General features: G+C 50.7%; 2 protein-coding genes and 2 long non-coding RNA genes across 6 annotated transcripts in view; 1 reads left to right on the top strand and 3 right to left on the bottom strand.

The window, feature by feature from the left end:
- ZNF652 (zinc finger protein 652) overlaps positions 1–1,638 on the bottom strand; it is a 31,109-nt gene extending 29,471 nt beyond the window's left edge. The window contains exon 1 of one of the 2 annotated variants that reach the window (XM_068660514.1): positions 1,273–1,638. The gene's annotated coding sequence lies outside the window, so the exon portion shown is untranslated. Of the gene's footprint in view, positions 1–587; positions 1,133–1,272 lie in introns of those variants that run through there. The other variant, XM_068660518.1, reaches the window with a different exon arrangement.
- Positions 1,639–2,519: 881 nt separating this feature from the next.
- Positions 2,520–5,559, bottom strand: LOC137844302 (uncharacterized). Its single transcript, XR_011089866.1, has 3 exons — positions 5,419–5,559; positions 4,294–4,449; positions 2,520–3,009 (listed from the first exon to the last, which is right to left on the bottom strand). It is a non-coding gene; the product is annotated as an uncharacterized lncRNA (long non-coding RNA).
- Positions 5,560–6,384: 825 nt separating this feature from the next.
- Positions 6,385–11,776, bottom strand: PHB1 (prohibitin 1). Of its 2 annotated transcripts, none has more exons than XM_068660531.1 (7): positions 11,625–11,776; positions 10,982–11,107; positions 10,414–10,575; positions 9,757–9,899; positions 8,857–8,973; positions 7,751–7,846; positions 6,385–6,756 (listed from the first exon to the last, which is right to left on the bottom strand). In XM_068660531.1, the coding sequence occupies exons 2-7, from the start codon at positions 11,067–11,069 to the stop codon at positions 6,544–6,546; spliced, it is 819 nt and encodes a 272-aa protein (XP_068516632.1). In that variant the 5' UTR covers positions 11,070–11,107; positions 11,625–11,776; the 3' UTR covers positions 6,385–6,543. The 2 variants fall into 2 exon arrangements, with proteins under 2 accessions (XP_068516632.1, XP_068516633.1); XM_068660532.1 differs by lacking the exon at positions 11,625–11,776 and adding an exon at positions 11,473–11,618.
- Positions 6,670–7,784, top strand: LOC137844301 (uncharacterized). Its single transcript, XR_011089865.1, has 2 exons — positions 6,670–6,809; positions 7,326–7,784. It is a non-coding gene; the product is annotated as an uncharacterized lncRNA (long non-coding RNA).
- Positions 11,777–12,700: the final 924 nt, after the last annotated feature.

The raw sequence follows: 12,700 nt of genomic DNA, 5'->3' as shown, positions 1-12,700 counted from the left end.
GTGCCTAACTTGTACACATGAACAATCAAGCTGCAATCAGCATGGTGACAGATCAAGGTGCATCAGACCATGCTTCACAAATCATTGCTCACACATTACATCTCCTTTATTCAGTTTGCATACATAACCCACCCTCATTCTCTCGATTCACCACATACACTGCTGCCAACAAAGCACGTGCCAGTTGCCATTCCCAGAACAATACAGCTCACGGCATCCCCTGAAAGATAAAAATGCACATTCCTCGCATCTTTTATGCTAATGCTACTTCCCTCTCTTTGCCTTAAATCACTTCTGGTGCACGAGATGCCAAAACTCTGTGATGACTGAAGAAAGTACTTATACAATACTATTAAAAACAGAAAGAGAAACATTTACTGAAAGCGTTAACTTCTCATTCTAACGATGCCTGTACCAAAACATTCTCAGAACTGCAAGTGGATGCAAGACAGTTAAAAATCAAAACAAAAATCAAAACCCTGGGACACACACCCTACACCGCACACCTTGAGAGCCACGAGAAGAGGAAGATACCTAAGCAAACAACTGAGGAAGAGAAAAAACATCTGTTATTTTCCTACACATACCTAGATCCAGAAACAGCCACTGGAGAAGGCTACGTTTCAGCTCCTCGCCTACCCAAGGCCAACTCTAGTCCCAGAAGCCGGTGCATTTAGTAACAACGCTTCCTCCTAACAATCACGGACCGCACACCGCTGGGGGGGGGGGCGCACAATCAGGCAGGCGAGCGGCAAGAAGGATGTCAAGGGCTGCCGGCGGCTCCCCCACCTCCGCGCTACCGCTCCACGAGAGGAGGCTGGAAAGCAGCGGCACGAAGCGAGCCGTGCGGAAAGGCGGTCCACGCATCCCGGCGCAGCGCGGTTATTTCTTCCGCTCACTTCGTGCAACTCGCCCGGCGCTGCCCTCACCTCCCAGCAGGTGGGCCGGCCCCCTCCCCGCGGGGCGCCGTGCCCGGGCAGACCCCGCGCCTCCAGGAGCGCCTCCCCCGCTCGCCGGGGGCTGCCCCGGCTGCGCCCCCGCCCCCGGGGGTTGCCCTGGGCCGCACCGCGCTGCCCCCGGCGGGCCCCGGGCCGGGCACGACGCGGCCCCCCCGCCCCCCCCCTCCCGCTCCCTTCCGGGCCGGGCGGCGGCCCTGCCCCGCTCCCTCCGCCGCCCACCCCCGGCTGGGCCTAGCGCTGCTCGGCTGCCGCCGCCAGGCCCGCGGAGAGGGGGGAAGGGGATCCCCAGCCGGGCGGGGGGCCCCCCACTCACCCAGGCCGATCCCCTCAGGGCCGCCCCCGCCGCCTTCCATGCCGGGCGGCGCGGGGCGGGGGGCGCAGCAGGGGCGGCGGCGGCGGGCGGGCGGAGGAGGCGAGGCGGGCGGGCGGGCGGAGGGCAGGGCGGCCGGGGCCCTCCCTCCCCGCCTGCCTCCGCTCGGCCCCCCTCGGCCGCCGCCGCGGCGCTCGAGCAGCCTCCGCCTCGGGGTCGGGGGCGAGCTCGGGGGCAGGCCCAGGCCCGGGCCCCGCCACCGCCGGCGGACGCGGCTCCCGCCCGGGCTCCCGCTGCCCTCGGCCGCCGCCGCAGCGCTACGTGGCCGCCGCAGCCCAGTCTCGCGACTCCGCCGCGCGCACGCGCGCGGGAGCGCGCCGAGGAGGTGGCTGCCGCGAGCGGGGCGGGGGGGGGGGGGGGGCGCGCGCGAACGCGCTGGGCATGGGGGGAAACACCCATAGGCCGAGGGGAGCGCGAGCCAGGGGCGCATGCGCCGTCGGGCGGCCGCCGGTTCCCCGCCTGCCCGCGATTCACCTCGGGCCGCGGCGGAGCCGGAGGGGAGCGCGGCGCGCAGGTGAGGCCCGGGGGCGGGGGGCGCGCATGCGCGGGGTCCAGCGCCCCGCGGGGCTCAGGTGAGGGGGGAGGAGCAGGGCGCTGGCTCCTCTTCGCCGCGCTCCCCCGGCGGGGCCGGCCGTTGCTCCGTGAGGTAGTTCTCGAGGCCGCCCTACTTGCAGTCAGCTGAGCCGGGCGAGCCGCGGCGAGCGCTTCGCCGCGCTGTGGCTGACCCTGGCCCGCGCCTCCCTCCGCGGCTCTGGCGAAGGCCCCGGTCGCAGCGTTGCCGCCGGCAGCCTGGGGAATAACGGCCGGAACGAGAGGCGGGCCGGTGCCGGGCCTCGGGGCCCTGCTTCGCCGGGATCAATGTGGGTAAGGCCTCACGGAGTGGCCGCCGTGCAGGGGCGGTGGTGGCGGGCTCGGGCTGGGAGGTGCCTTGGAAGGTGACTTGCCGTGTAGGGTGTCACGGAGCTGCGCCCAAGAGCCAGGTAAGACCTTAAAAAGGGCCTTATTAGCGAGGCCCAATTTGACTCGATGGAAGAGCCTATTGCTTCGGTTATGCCAGACCCCAGGTAGCCACTTGCTCCAACCTTTCTCTCCCATTACAATACTAATAAATACTTAACTCTACCTTGTGGTTTCTTGATTGCACCCACCTACAGGGCCTAAGTGTGACATATGAGAGAGAAATGTGACGAGTTAAAAATGTTTATTTGCCGGTAGAACTCACTGTGCCAGGTATGGGGTTCATAACAGGATATGGAGTGGGTCAGAGCTGCTTCTTTCCAGGCTGGCACAGCGTTTCGCAGCAGTACAACCTCTGCCAGGAAGCTGCAAAGCCTAGCTCCATAGTCTTGAAAACCACTTATGAGCACTGTGTAGGAGGGAAGAGCTCTGCTGTGGTTTAGGTTTAGCAGCAGCAAAAGAATTAGCAGAAGAAGCAGAAACCGGAAAAGGGTGAAAGGCACCAGTGGTTTTGGTAGTTAGCTGCATCCCAGGGACTTCAGGAATCTCATGTCATGTACTTTGACTCCCTCCTGCCCACTTTCAGACTCATGTCCCTGCCATAGCATCCGCTTTTTTTTTTATCTTTTAGTCTACAACCCTTTCTTTACCTGTGGTTTGTTGTCTTATCTGCTGTTTGCTGCAAATACTCCCACAACAGCATAGAGCACTTGATTTGAGGTTCTGTAAAAAAACAAAACAAACAAAAAACATCTGTCCTCTGAAATGCTTCCTGCTAGTATATTTGATCTTTTCTTGATTACTGAACTTAAAATCCAGGTTTGAGCTCCCTGTGCAGAGCAGGGGTTGGGACTCTCAAAATGCATGATCAAACAGGGGCAGTATATGCTGGAGAAGCCCTGTGGTGGATCAGAATGATGTTGCCATCTTTCTTCTTTGCCCGAACAACCCTTACTGTGGGGGCATGGGAAAGGAGCAGAGCACAAGCACTTTGCTAAGACCAGCCCCTTCTCTTTCTGAGAAGACACACACAACTTTCTCTGGCAAGTATTTTAATGCTGCAGGAATCTTGGTTCTGAGGGGCAACTCTTCGGGGACAGAGCAAGGACAGGTGTTTTCAGCATGATTTTACAGGGCCGTGTGTATTAAGAGTTTAAACTCAGCCTGGCTAAGGCAGCTGCAACAGATGGCTGCTGTAGCTGAACCAATAACTGTGACGATGCTTTCTTCAAGCGGGACAGGTCCCCTTGGTGTTTCCCTAGCTTCTCTAGTTCCTTTCCTTTCTGGGGAAGAGCTCAGCAAGAAATGGATGGCTGCTCTACCGCAGGTCCTTTGCCCATAAATTTATTTTTTTATTACTTTCTATGGGTGGGGAAGGTGAACCCACCATGGTTATGGTGAGCACATGGTTAAAAGAAGTATCCACTGTATTTCTTCTGAGACATCAGATATGTCACCTTCTCTGGAGTTTGTTCTGCATCCCCTTAGCTAGAGTACACTGTCCTCCATCACTGATATTTCTCATTAGGTGTGACTCTCACCTTATGCTTCACCAAGCAGAAAAACAAAGCACAGGGAGTTGTCATCTCTAAGTAAACCTGACCCACCTCTGAGATTTACTTACACTTGTGTATGTCAGGATGGACTTGCTGGACTGAAATCAGCTTAATTCTGCTGGTGGGAAACAGGCATATGAGGAACATCTCTGCCCTCTGTGCTACCTAGTGCCAGGTGAGGAATAATTAAACTAAATTTGGTCCTAAGAATTGATCCCCATCGTCCATCTGAGCTCTAGCCTGGAATAGGCAATTATTTACTTCCTACCTCCTACCTTGAGTGTTTCTGCCCCATCCTCTGCATTTTAGGACAGAGGCATTTTCTGCTTGATCCGTGTGGATATAAACAGCACAAAGGGAGCTACAAGGAAACTCCTCGCTATTCCTCATTCTAACTGCTGCCAGCTTGCTACAGGGTACAAATCATTACAAGCTTGGGTAGCTTCCCTACCTGGAGAGGCGTCAGCAGCTCTGGTGCATCAGTAACTATCAGGAAGTAGATGCCCATTCCTATGCAACAGCCATTCTGCAAATTACAACTGCTCCAGAGTGTCTGTCCATGTGGTTGCTTTTGGTTGTCTCCTTGCAAGTCAGATAGGCTGGTTATCTGTTAAATAGGAAGAGAGAGGGTGAACAGAGGAAATCAGGCAGTTTCCTCTTTATCATGAACAAAAGTTTGTTTGGCTGGTCTGAACATTGCTAGCAGACTGGCCTATCTGCAAAAACTGAGCTCTTTCACTAGCATGAAAGGAAAGAGAAGTAAAACCAAATCTCCTGGGGGGAAAGTAGAAAAGAAAAAAACACTCAGACCACCTCTTTGGAAGTTTGCAGCCAAGGCAGAGTGGGGCGGACAGGGAGATTTCACTATGGATTGTAGGGCATTGATGTGCGAAGGTGGCAACCAGCTGCTGCTCTTCAGTCTCAAGTGGGAGATGTATTCTATCAACTTTCTGCCAGCACAGAGGGTTGCTCTCCCCCTCATACAGGGCCCTGCAGCAGCCCCAGCAGGTCTCTCGTTGCCTATAAACAGAAGATCTTGCCTCAAACTGGGTCTGCATAGCTGAGTTTTTGGGCTGTATTCACAGAAATACAAGCAACAAGTCTGTGTTGCCATTACTGTAATTGCTCTGGTGCCAACTAAATACAGGACTTCAGATTAAAAAACTGCCAAGTTTTTACCAACACTAGGTCTTCCGATATGAAATCATCATACTAATGGTCTGGATCCAAAGACTCAATGCAGTTTTCTAATATCAAGCTAAATGAGCTTGTGCCACTGAAGTTACTCTAGATGTTTCTGTTACTTCTGTTCACCGTGAATTAGTATTGAGCTAGGGAAGGCCTTTGGGGGTTAGGAAAAGGACACAGTAAGAACACTGAAAGGGCTACAAAGAGACGCTGTAAAGCCAAGCCACCGTGGGACCAATGTTAGAAAAGGAGACAGAAATTTGCACACTTCAGTGTGTTACTGTGGGTTAAAGCCTGGAGAAGGATCAGAAACGCTCAATACAGAGTCAAATGGGTATTAGAGGCTTACCAGCACAGCCTGGTACAGGGAGTAAATGTTTGTGCCTACCTGCTGTCACAGCACTGCCTGTCAGAAAGCTCGTATGGCAGCTTGTGCTCCCCCCATCCCCAAACACTGTGTCCTCTTGTGTGTGCCCTTGTCCAGGTCCACTGCGTGCATCCTCAGCTCAGGGCAAGGTGACCTGCTCACATGTCCGGACATGGAGGCAGAGGCACACGCACCTTTGTCCCTACCACTCCTGCCATGCAAAGAGCAGAATTGCTGCTGCCATCTGGTGGGAGAGCAGCCTGGCTGCCGGCCTCATCCACTCCAGTTTGTATTCATTTTGCCTTCTAAAAGAGGTGAACTCTTCTCGAGTGTTCTTTAGAGTTTATGCAGCCTGTTATAGAACCACAGAATCATAGAGTGGTTTGGGTTGAAAGGGACCTTCAACAGCATCTAATTCCAACCCCCTGCCATGGTCAGGGAAACCTCCCACTAGACCAGGTTGTTCCAAGTCCCATCCAATCTGGCCTCAAACAATTCCAGGAATAGTACAGCCACAACTTCTCTGGGCAACCTTTTCCAGTGTCTCACCACCCCTCACAGTAAAGAATTTATTCCTAATATCTAATCTTTCTTTTTTTTTTTTTTTTGGTTTGAAACTATTATTCCTTGTCCTGTCACTACAGTCTCTGACAGAGTCCTTCCACAGATTTCCTGTAGCCCCCTTTAGGTAGTGGAAGGCTGCTATAAGGTCTCCCTGAAGAGCAAGGCCTGAGCATTCCTATTCCATAGTCCAAGACCTGTAACTATGGGACAACCTCTGTTCAGCCAACCTAAACATTCTGAACATCACTGTGATACCTGATACAAGCACTCATGTTCTGGGAGGCTTCTGGGCTACTTGTTCATGCCAGGAGCAAACATGAAAACTGCTCCTGTTGCACAGACTGCATGAGAAGGTGCAGTTCTCGAACCTAGCTTAGCAGTCAGTGGAGCCACTACTCTGACCATACATGGAAGGAACACCGGTTTGTTCTGAAGAGTATTCAGTTTTATTTAAGAATTCAAAATCAATTGTATTTTAATTTTCTCTGCTTTTAGGCAACCAGGAAATTACAAAGATTCTTTTGCAAAGGGCTGATCTGGTAGATAAAGGTGATCAGGCTACCTACAGCTGCAAAGACAGGTTCACTGTGGCAGCTGGAGGAGCACAGACTGTCCGGAAGGCAGGTAGGTGATGTTGCGGGACCGTGAGAGCTGATAAGCAATGTCTTCAGCTGCCTCCAGCTTGCGTAGTTCAATCAATCCATCACCTGCAGTGGCCAGTGAATTGGCAATCAGCTCAGCTGCTTTTGAGTCTCCCTCAGCAGAGATGACAGCTGCTTTCTTCTGCTGCTCAGCCTGAGAGGGAACAAATGAGAAGGAAAATGAAACACAGAAAACAAGAGCAAAAGGTAAGGAAAATGCTACTGTCCTGTTTAAAGTAGCAATTCCTATTTCACCACCCTACTGCTCTTTCCCCAATTAGGATACTTAAGAGAGATAAAACAGAAGGTGGTTTTATTTTAAAGTTGTATTTTGACTTCTTTTTTTTTTGTCTACTGTGGAAAAAAGGTTTAAAAATCTTTTTGAGATTGTCTTAATCTCATGGAACATCAACCCACCTAAGGGTACTCCTAGTAGAAAGTTATCTAAAAAAGACTTGAGATCTTTGCCAGTGGAGCTAAATAAACTCTTGTGCTGTTTAAGTATCCTGTCTGATTACATGCATCTTACTACATCCACTGGATGAATTCTGGGTGTAGCTTCATGTTCTTGCAATCTTAACAGGTGTTTAGCAGGTTCTCAGCTCTATCAGGGTAGTTTTACATGAAATTATTTCTGTGGGTGTTCAGGCTCCTCACTGACATCCTGGGTTGATGTGAGATTACATAGTCTCCCATGCAATTAATAACACTCCTATGACACAGGCGTCATGCCCATGATACCAAACATGACGGAAAACTTCAGCCACCTCTCAAAATTCACAAGCAGCAGGATCACTCAGGTTGATCTCAACCTTTAAAGGTAAATCTCAACCTTTATCCCCACTTATAAGTAACATTTTCCCTTGAGAGTATTCTCTCTTCCCATCCTTGCAGGCACTTCTGTCCTGAAGTCTTACAAGATTATGACATGAAATAAAAAAGGAAAAAGAAAAATGAACAGAACATTAGGCTTTACCTATCCAACAATGATGGGCCAGAGCTGAGAGCTGTATAAGCATTATGACCCTCTGACATCTCTCATTCACCTGTCCAGTACCCTGAACAGGAGGATGTTCACTACAAGCTGGATTGGCAAAGAGATACCAGGAACTGTTTCCAAGCGAAAGTTCCTCTGAAGGATAGCGTACCTTTTCCACAATAAATCTGGCTCGTTCTGCTTCCTGCTGGGCCACTTGCTTCATTTCAACCGCCTCAGTGAACTCCTTGCCAAAGGTCAGATGTGTCTGGAGGACAGAAATCACAATACACAACAATGACAATTTACTGCAGCACTGCTATAAACAGCACACCTCTGAGGTAGAAGGCAGCCTGCCTGTATCTGTGAAGAAGGAAAACCAGTATCTCTAAAAGAACTGCAAAGTAACAGGAACTATACCAAGCAGGCCTTCTCAACTTGTTTGGAAGAGTCAAGAGAAAAACCGTAAGCACAAGCCTGCAGTCTGCCAAACAGCCATGAACTTCTCATGCTCAATTATTCAGTGGCATGCTCTGCCTGCGCTGCTGTAGATGCATACAGATCACTGGGATATTACAGGGGAAAGGGGAGTTTCCTTAAGTGGTATATTCAGAAAAAAATTTAAAAAATAATTAGAAAGCCACCTTCCTGTGAAAACTTCCTATATGTTCAAAGCTAAATGAGAGTTACTTACTTTAGGCAGATTTTGTGAAGGAAATCTCAGAAGAGAGATATGCACATTTAAGTCAGACTGCACAAGGTTTCATTTTCAAAGCTTATAAGGAGGTAGAGGGAAGGATGGGAGAGCTCCCTCCCTCGAATAGCCTTAGAAGACATTACAACCAGGAGAAAGTAGCATACATAGTAGAAAAAAAAAATGCTATCAAAAGTATACATTTTCACTGCCTCCTTATGCCTAAGACTTTCCCCTGTGTCTCAGGGTGCCTGTGGAACAGCAGCCTTTCTTTATAGCAAACTGCAGACTGATCTATCACCCACAAAATCATTTTCTTCTCATTTTTAACTATAAAAGCCCTACAGTAGTGGAGTCTGTTGATAAGCCAGTGCATTGGAGCCTGCAAGAGCTTGTTCAAGGTCACAGAAGGCCAGTGACAATACTAGAGGTACTGATTTGAACTGTAACCACTACACCACATGCAACTGCAGACAAACAAACATAGTCTAAACTTCCAGGCCCCTTCTTTGGTCATCCATTGATTCTCTTCCCTACTGCTCTTATTTGGGCAAAGAGAAAAACTGAAAAGGAAGAACCCTTACCAAGGATACATCATCCAGAATGAGGCCAAAAGTTGCTGCTCTCTCTGTGAGGTCTTCACTCACTTGCCTGGAGACCAGCTCTCTCTGAGTGATCAATTCTCCAGCATCAAAGCGAGCCTGAAGTCAGGGTGAACAACAGTGAGAAAATGGCTCCTATAAATGATTCTCCATGCCTGCTCATCTTTGCACCCATAAGCCCCAGAGTTAATCCAATTCATCTCCCAAAGCTTGCAAACACTGAGCTACCCATGCATTTCAGCATTGAACAGGCTGCCCAGAGATGTGGTAGAGTCACCATCCCTGGTGGTATACAAGAAATGTGTGGATGTAGTATTTAGGGACATGGTTTAGTGATGGACTTGGTAGCATTTGGTGATGGTGGGACTTGATGATCTTAATCATCTTTTCTAACCTAAATGATTCTATTTGAATTAAGAGAAGGATTGGGAACTGCTGTCCAACTGAGCACCTCACATAGAAGTATACAAACTGTACTACAGATGGTTAGAGCTTATTCAGTAGTCCCCTAGGGATGCTTCCAAAACCAGAAAACTTCAGAAAGCTGAAATGTAAGAATAAATGAGAAGCGAGAATCCAAGTCTTCTGACTCAGACTCCCACTCTGAAAGGCAGCACTAACAGCAAGTCGTGAAGAAGCCTCCTTCCATCCAGACATCATTCCACTTGAGTGAAGGCCAAGCAGTTAGAATGACAGAGGAACACAAAATTGTAGCATAGCTACAATTAGCTCTTCTGGATTGCCCATTACAGCTGGAGGTGGAAAGAGATTTCTTAGTTTGGAGCACTACATCTTACATCTTCTACGCTCTATCTGGTCCCTTGGATACTAAAAAGAAGAAAGGTGACAGGTGGAGCTCAGCAGTTTTCACTCCATTCTTACCACAACAGACTTCAGGATTTCAGTTGTGATTGACGGCAGAACACGCTCATCATAGTCCTCTCCAATACTTGTGAAAATCCGGGGTAACTGGGCAGTCACTGGTCTAAACAGAATACGTAATGTGATGTTCACATTCTGCAGATCTGGAGAAATACAGCCAGAAGTTTAGCTGCAAACCACAGCAACAGGAAATATTTTGAAGTTGTCCTCTCTAGAGTAACTAAATGAGAAAGGATAAACACTCGGACTTCTTTTTGCCAACCAAAATGAGTAACTTAATATTCCTTCCATCTAGGGATCCAAATCTTCCTTACAGATAGGATTTAAGCTTCAGCTTCCAATGCAGGAAATTACTGGCCCTACTGTACACATAGAGCTTTTATGTTTAAGGGAAGATTTACAGAACTGAAGGAAGGATCCCTTAATCCATTCTGTAACTGGAAGACAGATCAAACCATTACTGATGCTGTGCCAAACTGGACTCAGCATATATGGAAACCCCGTGTCCAGAAGAGAAAACCCTCACGCAAATATTCCTTTTCTGCAGGCTAGAGATCATAGAAGTCATGACTGTGATAAAGTTTTTTCTCATGCCTCTGTCCATCTAGCTGCTAATTAAGCAGTGAACTCATACAGCTGTCTGGTTCAAATACTCACCTTTGCTGCCAGTGATGACAGGTATGTTACGAGGGCGAGAACGGCAATCAAAAATGATTGGTTTCTGTACCCAGGGGATGAGGAAGTGGGTACCTTCTCCTACTACTGTGTCCTGGACCCCACGGAATCGGTCAAAGATAACGGCTCTGTGGCCTGCATCAACTGTGGAAGCAATAGTGGTTTAACTATTATCACCAGCTTAAAGTACACACCATCAGAACCTTCTCTGTAGAAACAATCTACTGAGATGAGTTAAGATTGTTTGCTATAGGAAACTGGTGACATTAATTATACTGTCAGGAATAACAAAGGAAATGAAAAGTCTCAGCCATAACTGGTGACCCCTCAGGCTGCTCACAAGAGCAGCATCTAATTTGACAGCTTTCTTGAGAAAGGACTCTGCAATCCTCTTGCCTATGGAACATATAAGGCATAAAACAGCTCAGCAGGGCTTCATGACTGTTTTCCCCAGATGCCGTTAGCAATAAAAGCACAAAGCAACCAAAATGCTGACAAAAAGAATATAAAGTGATATCCTTTATGAAGTAAAAGACATACTGCCACTCACCATTGTAAAGAGCAGAATTAACTACTCCACCTGCAACAGCCAATCCCAGGCCAAATTTCCCAAGGCTTTCAAACACTTTTGCAGCCATTTCACATGTGAAGTTCTAGCCCCTTTAAGAAGCCCCTCCTGCAAAAACACACAACTTTGCATGCACTTGCCCACAGATTTGAGAATTAATCCTTCTCCAAAAATCCCAACCTGCGACGTCAGCGTTCACCCCAGCAGCTCCTTTTCTCCCCCTCAACGGCCACTTCAGCCACACCGGCACCCTCCACCCCGAGCTATTTCTCCCTGCAGCTCTAAGCCCAAGGTCCTCGCGGACGCCCGCGCCCCGGGGCCTCCTCCCCGCCGCAGCACCACCCCGCAGGCCCGAGCCGCCCGCCCCTAGGCCGCGGCTCTGCCCCCCCCCCCCGCCCCGCGCTGCCCCGATCCCCGCTCTCCTCTACGCTGCCCCCCCCCCCCCCCCTTCCTCCTGCTCCATGGCCGCTCACCCCTAGGCCGGGCGCCTCGCGAGCCCACGTCCTGCTGCCTCCCGCGGCCCAGCCCGGCCCAACCCCGCTCCCACGCAGCAGCCCGGGCCCCAGAGCCGCCCCCGCTTCTCGCTTCTCTCCCCCCTCCTCCCTCCTCCTGCAGCGCCCCTGACCTCCACATGAATCCACGACCGCCAGCCACACTGCGTCTGCGCACTATGCCAAGACGCCCGCTCCTTATTGGCCCACGCTTCTTCGTGGCGTTCTGGGAAGTGTAGTTCTCCGCCTTGCCGGGCAGTGTACGATTCCAGGCGAGCCCAGCGGCGGCCCCCTGGTTGAGCAAGACCACTCGCCATTGGCTGCGTCTCTCCCGCTGCAGTTTGTCCTGGGAACTGTAGTCCTGGTGGACTGAAGACAGGCAGGGGCTGCCCTGGTGCGGTGTCCAGGACAGGGGAACGCTGAGACTTGCGAGGGTTCTGAGTTGTTACCTAAATGCTCAGACGGGGTGGAGCAGCGTGTGCCCACTCCTTTCCAACCACAGGAGAAAACGTGGCTGGAAGTGGCCTTTCCCAGTATTTCCTGGGCAGAGGAGCAGTGGGTTCCGGGGTTGTGGGGGGCCATGGCTGCCCCTGGCAGTGCACAGAGGGCTGTCAGACAGCCCAGTGAGTGTCCAGAGCTGAAGGGCACCATAAATGGTTTTCTGAGAAGTGGCAGTGATGACAAAAGCAGGGACCCCAGAAGCCTAGTCACATCCCCTGCAACATTCCCAGCTAGGTCCTGCAGCCAACTGCTATGCACATAGTCATCCCTTTGGTGTGAGAAACCAGACAGCCCCAGAGTCACCCTGGCTCCTGCTGTGAGCACAGGTGCTGGCAGGGGACAAAGGCCCCTTATTCCATTACCATGAGCCTACCATTTGGCCCAGCAACCCCCACAAGCAGGAAGACCAGTGCTGCTGAAAGGAAGCTTTGCCATTGCCTCCATGACTCCTGACTAAAAGGGAAACAACAGGAGAAACAAACAAACAAATGAACAAAAAACAAACATGACACTGCCCAGGGAGACTCCAGAAAATGCCCTTCTTGCACAGAGGCATCCACGTTCACTGTGCACCCACTGTGGCACCTTCCCTGGTGTTTTCCCTCCAATGCGACACTTCTGAGTACAGGGGACTTCATTACCTCCCAGACCAGGCCCACTCCTGACCGTGTAGCAGGGAGAAAATGATGATAAACCCTCTCTTTTAAGG

This window comes from Anas acuta, chromosome 25 (genome assembly GCF_963932015.1).
Source record: "Anas acuta chromosome 25, bAnaAcu1.1, whole genome shotgun sequence".
NCBI lineage: Eukaryota > Metazoa > Chordata > Aves > Anseriformes > Anatidae > Anas > Anas acuta.
The sequence above is the reverse complement of the archived record's forward strand: the minus strand, read 5'-3'. Positions and strand labels throughout refer to the sequence as shown.

Coding starts and splice junctions, on each gene's coding strand:
- PHB1 (XM_068660531.1), bottom strand. CDS start 11,069: ATGGCTGCAAAAGTGTTTGAAAGCCTTGGGAAATTTGGCCTGGGATTG. Junction 9,900..10,413: donor TGTCATCACTGGCAGCAAAG/GTGAGTATTTGA, acceptor GTATTTCTCCAG/ATCTGCAGAATGTGAACATC. Junction 6,757..7,750: donor CCAGATTTATTGTGGAAAAG/GTACGCTATCCT, acceptor GTTCCCTCTCAG/GCTGAGCAGCAGAAGAAAGC.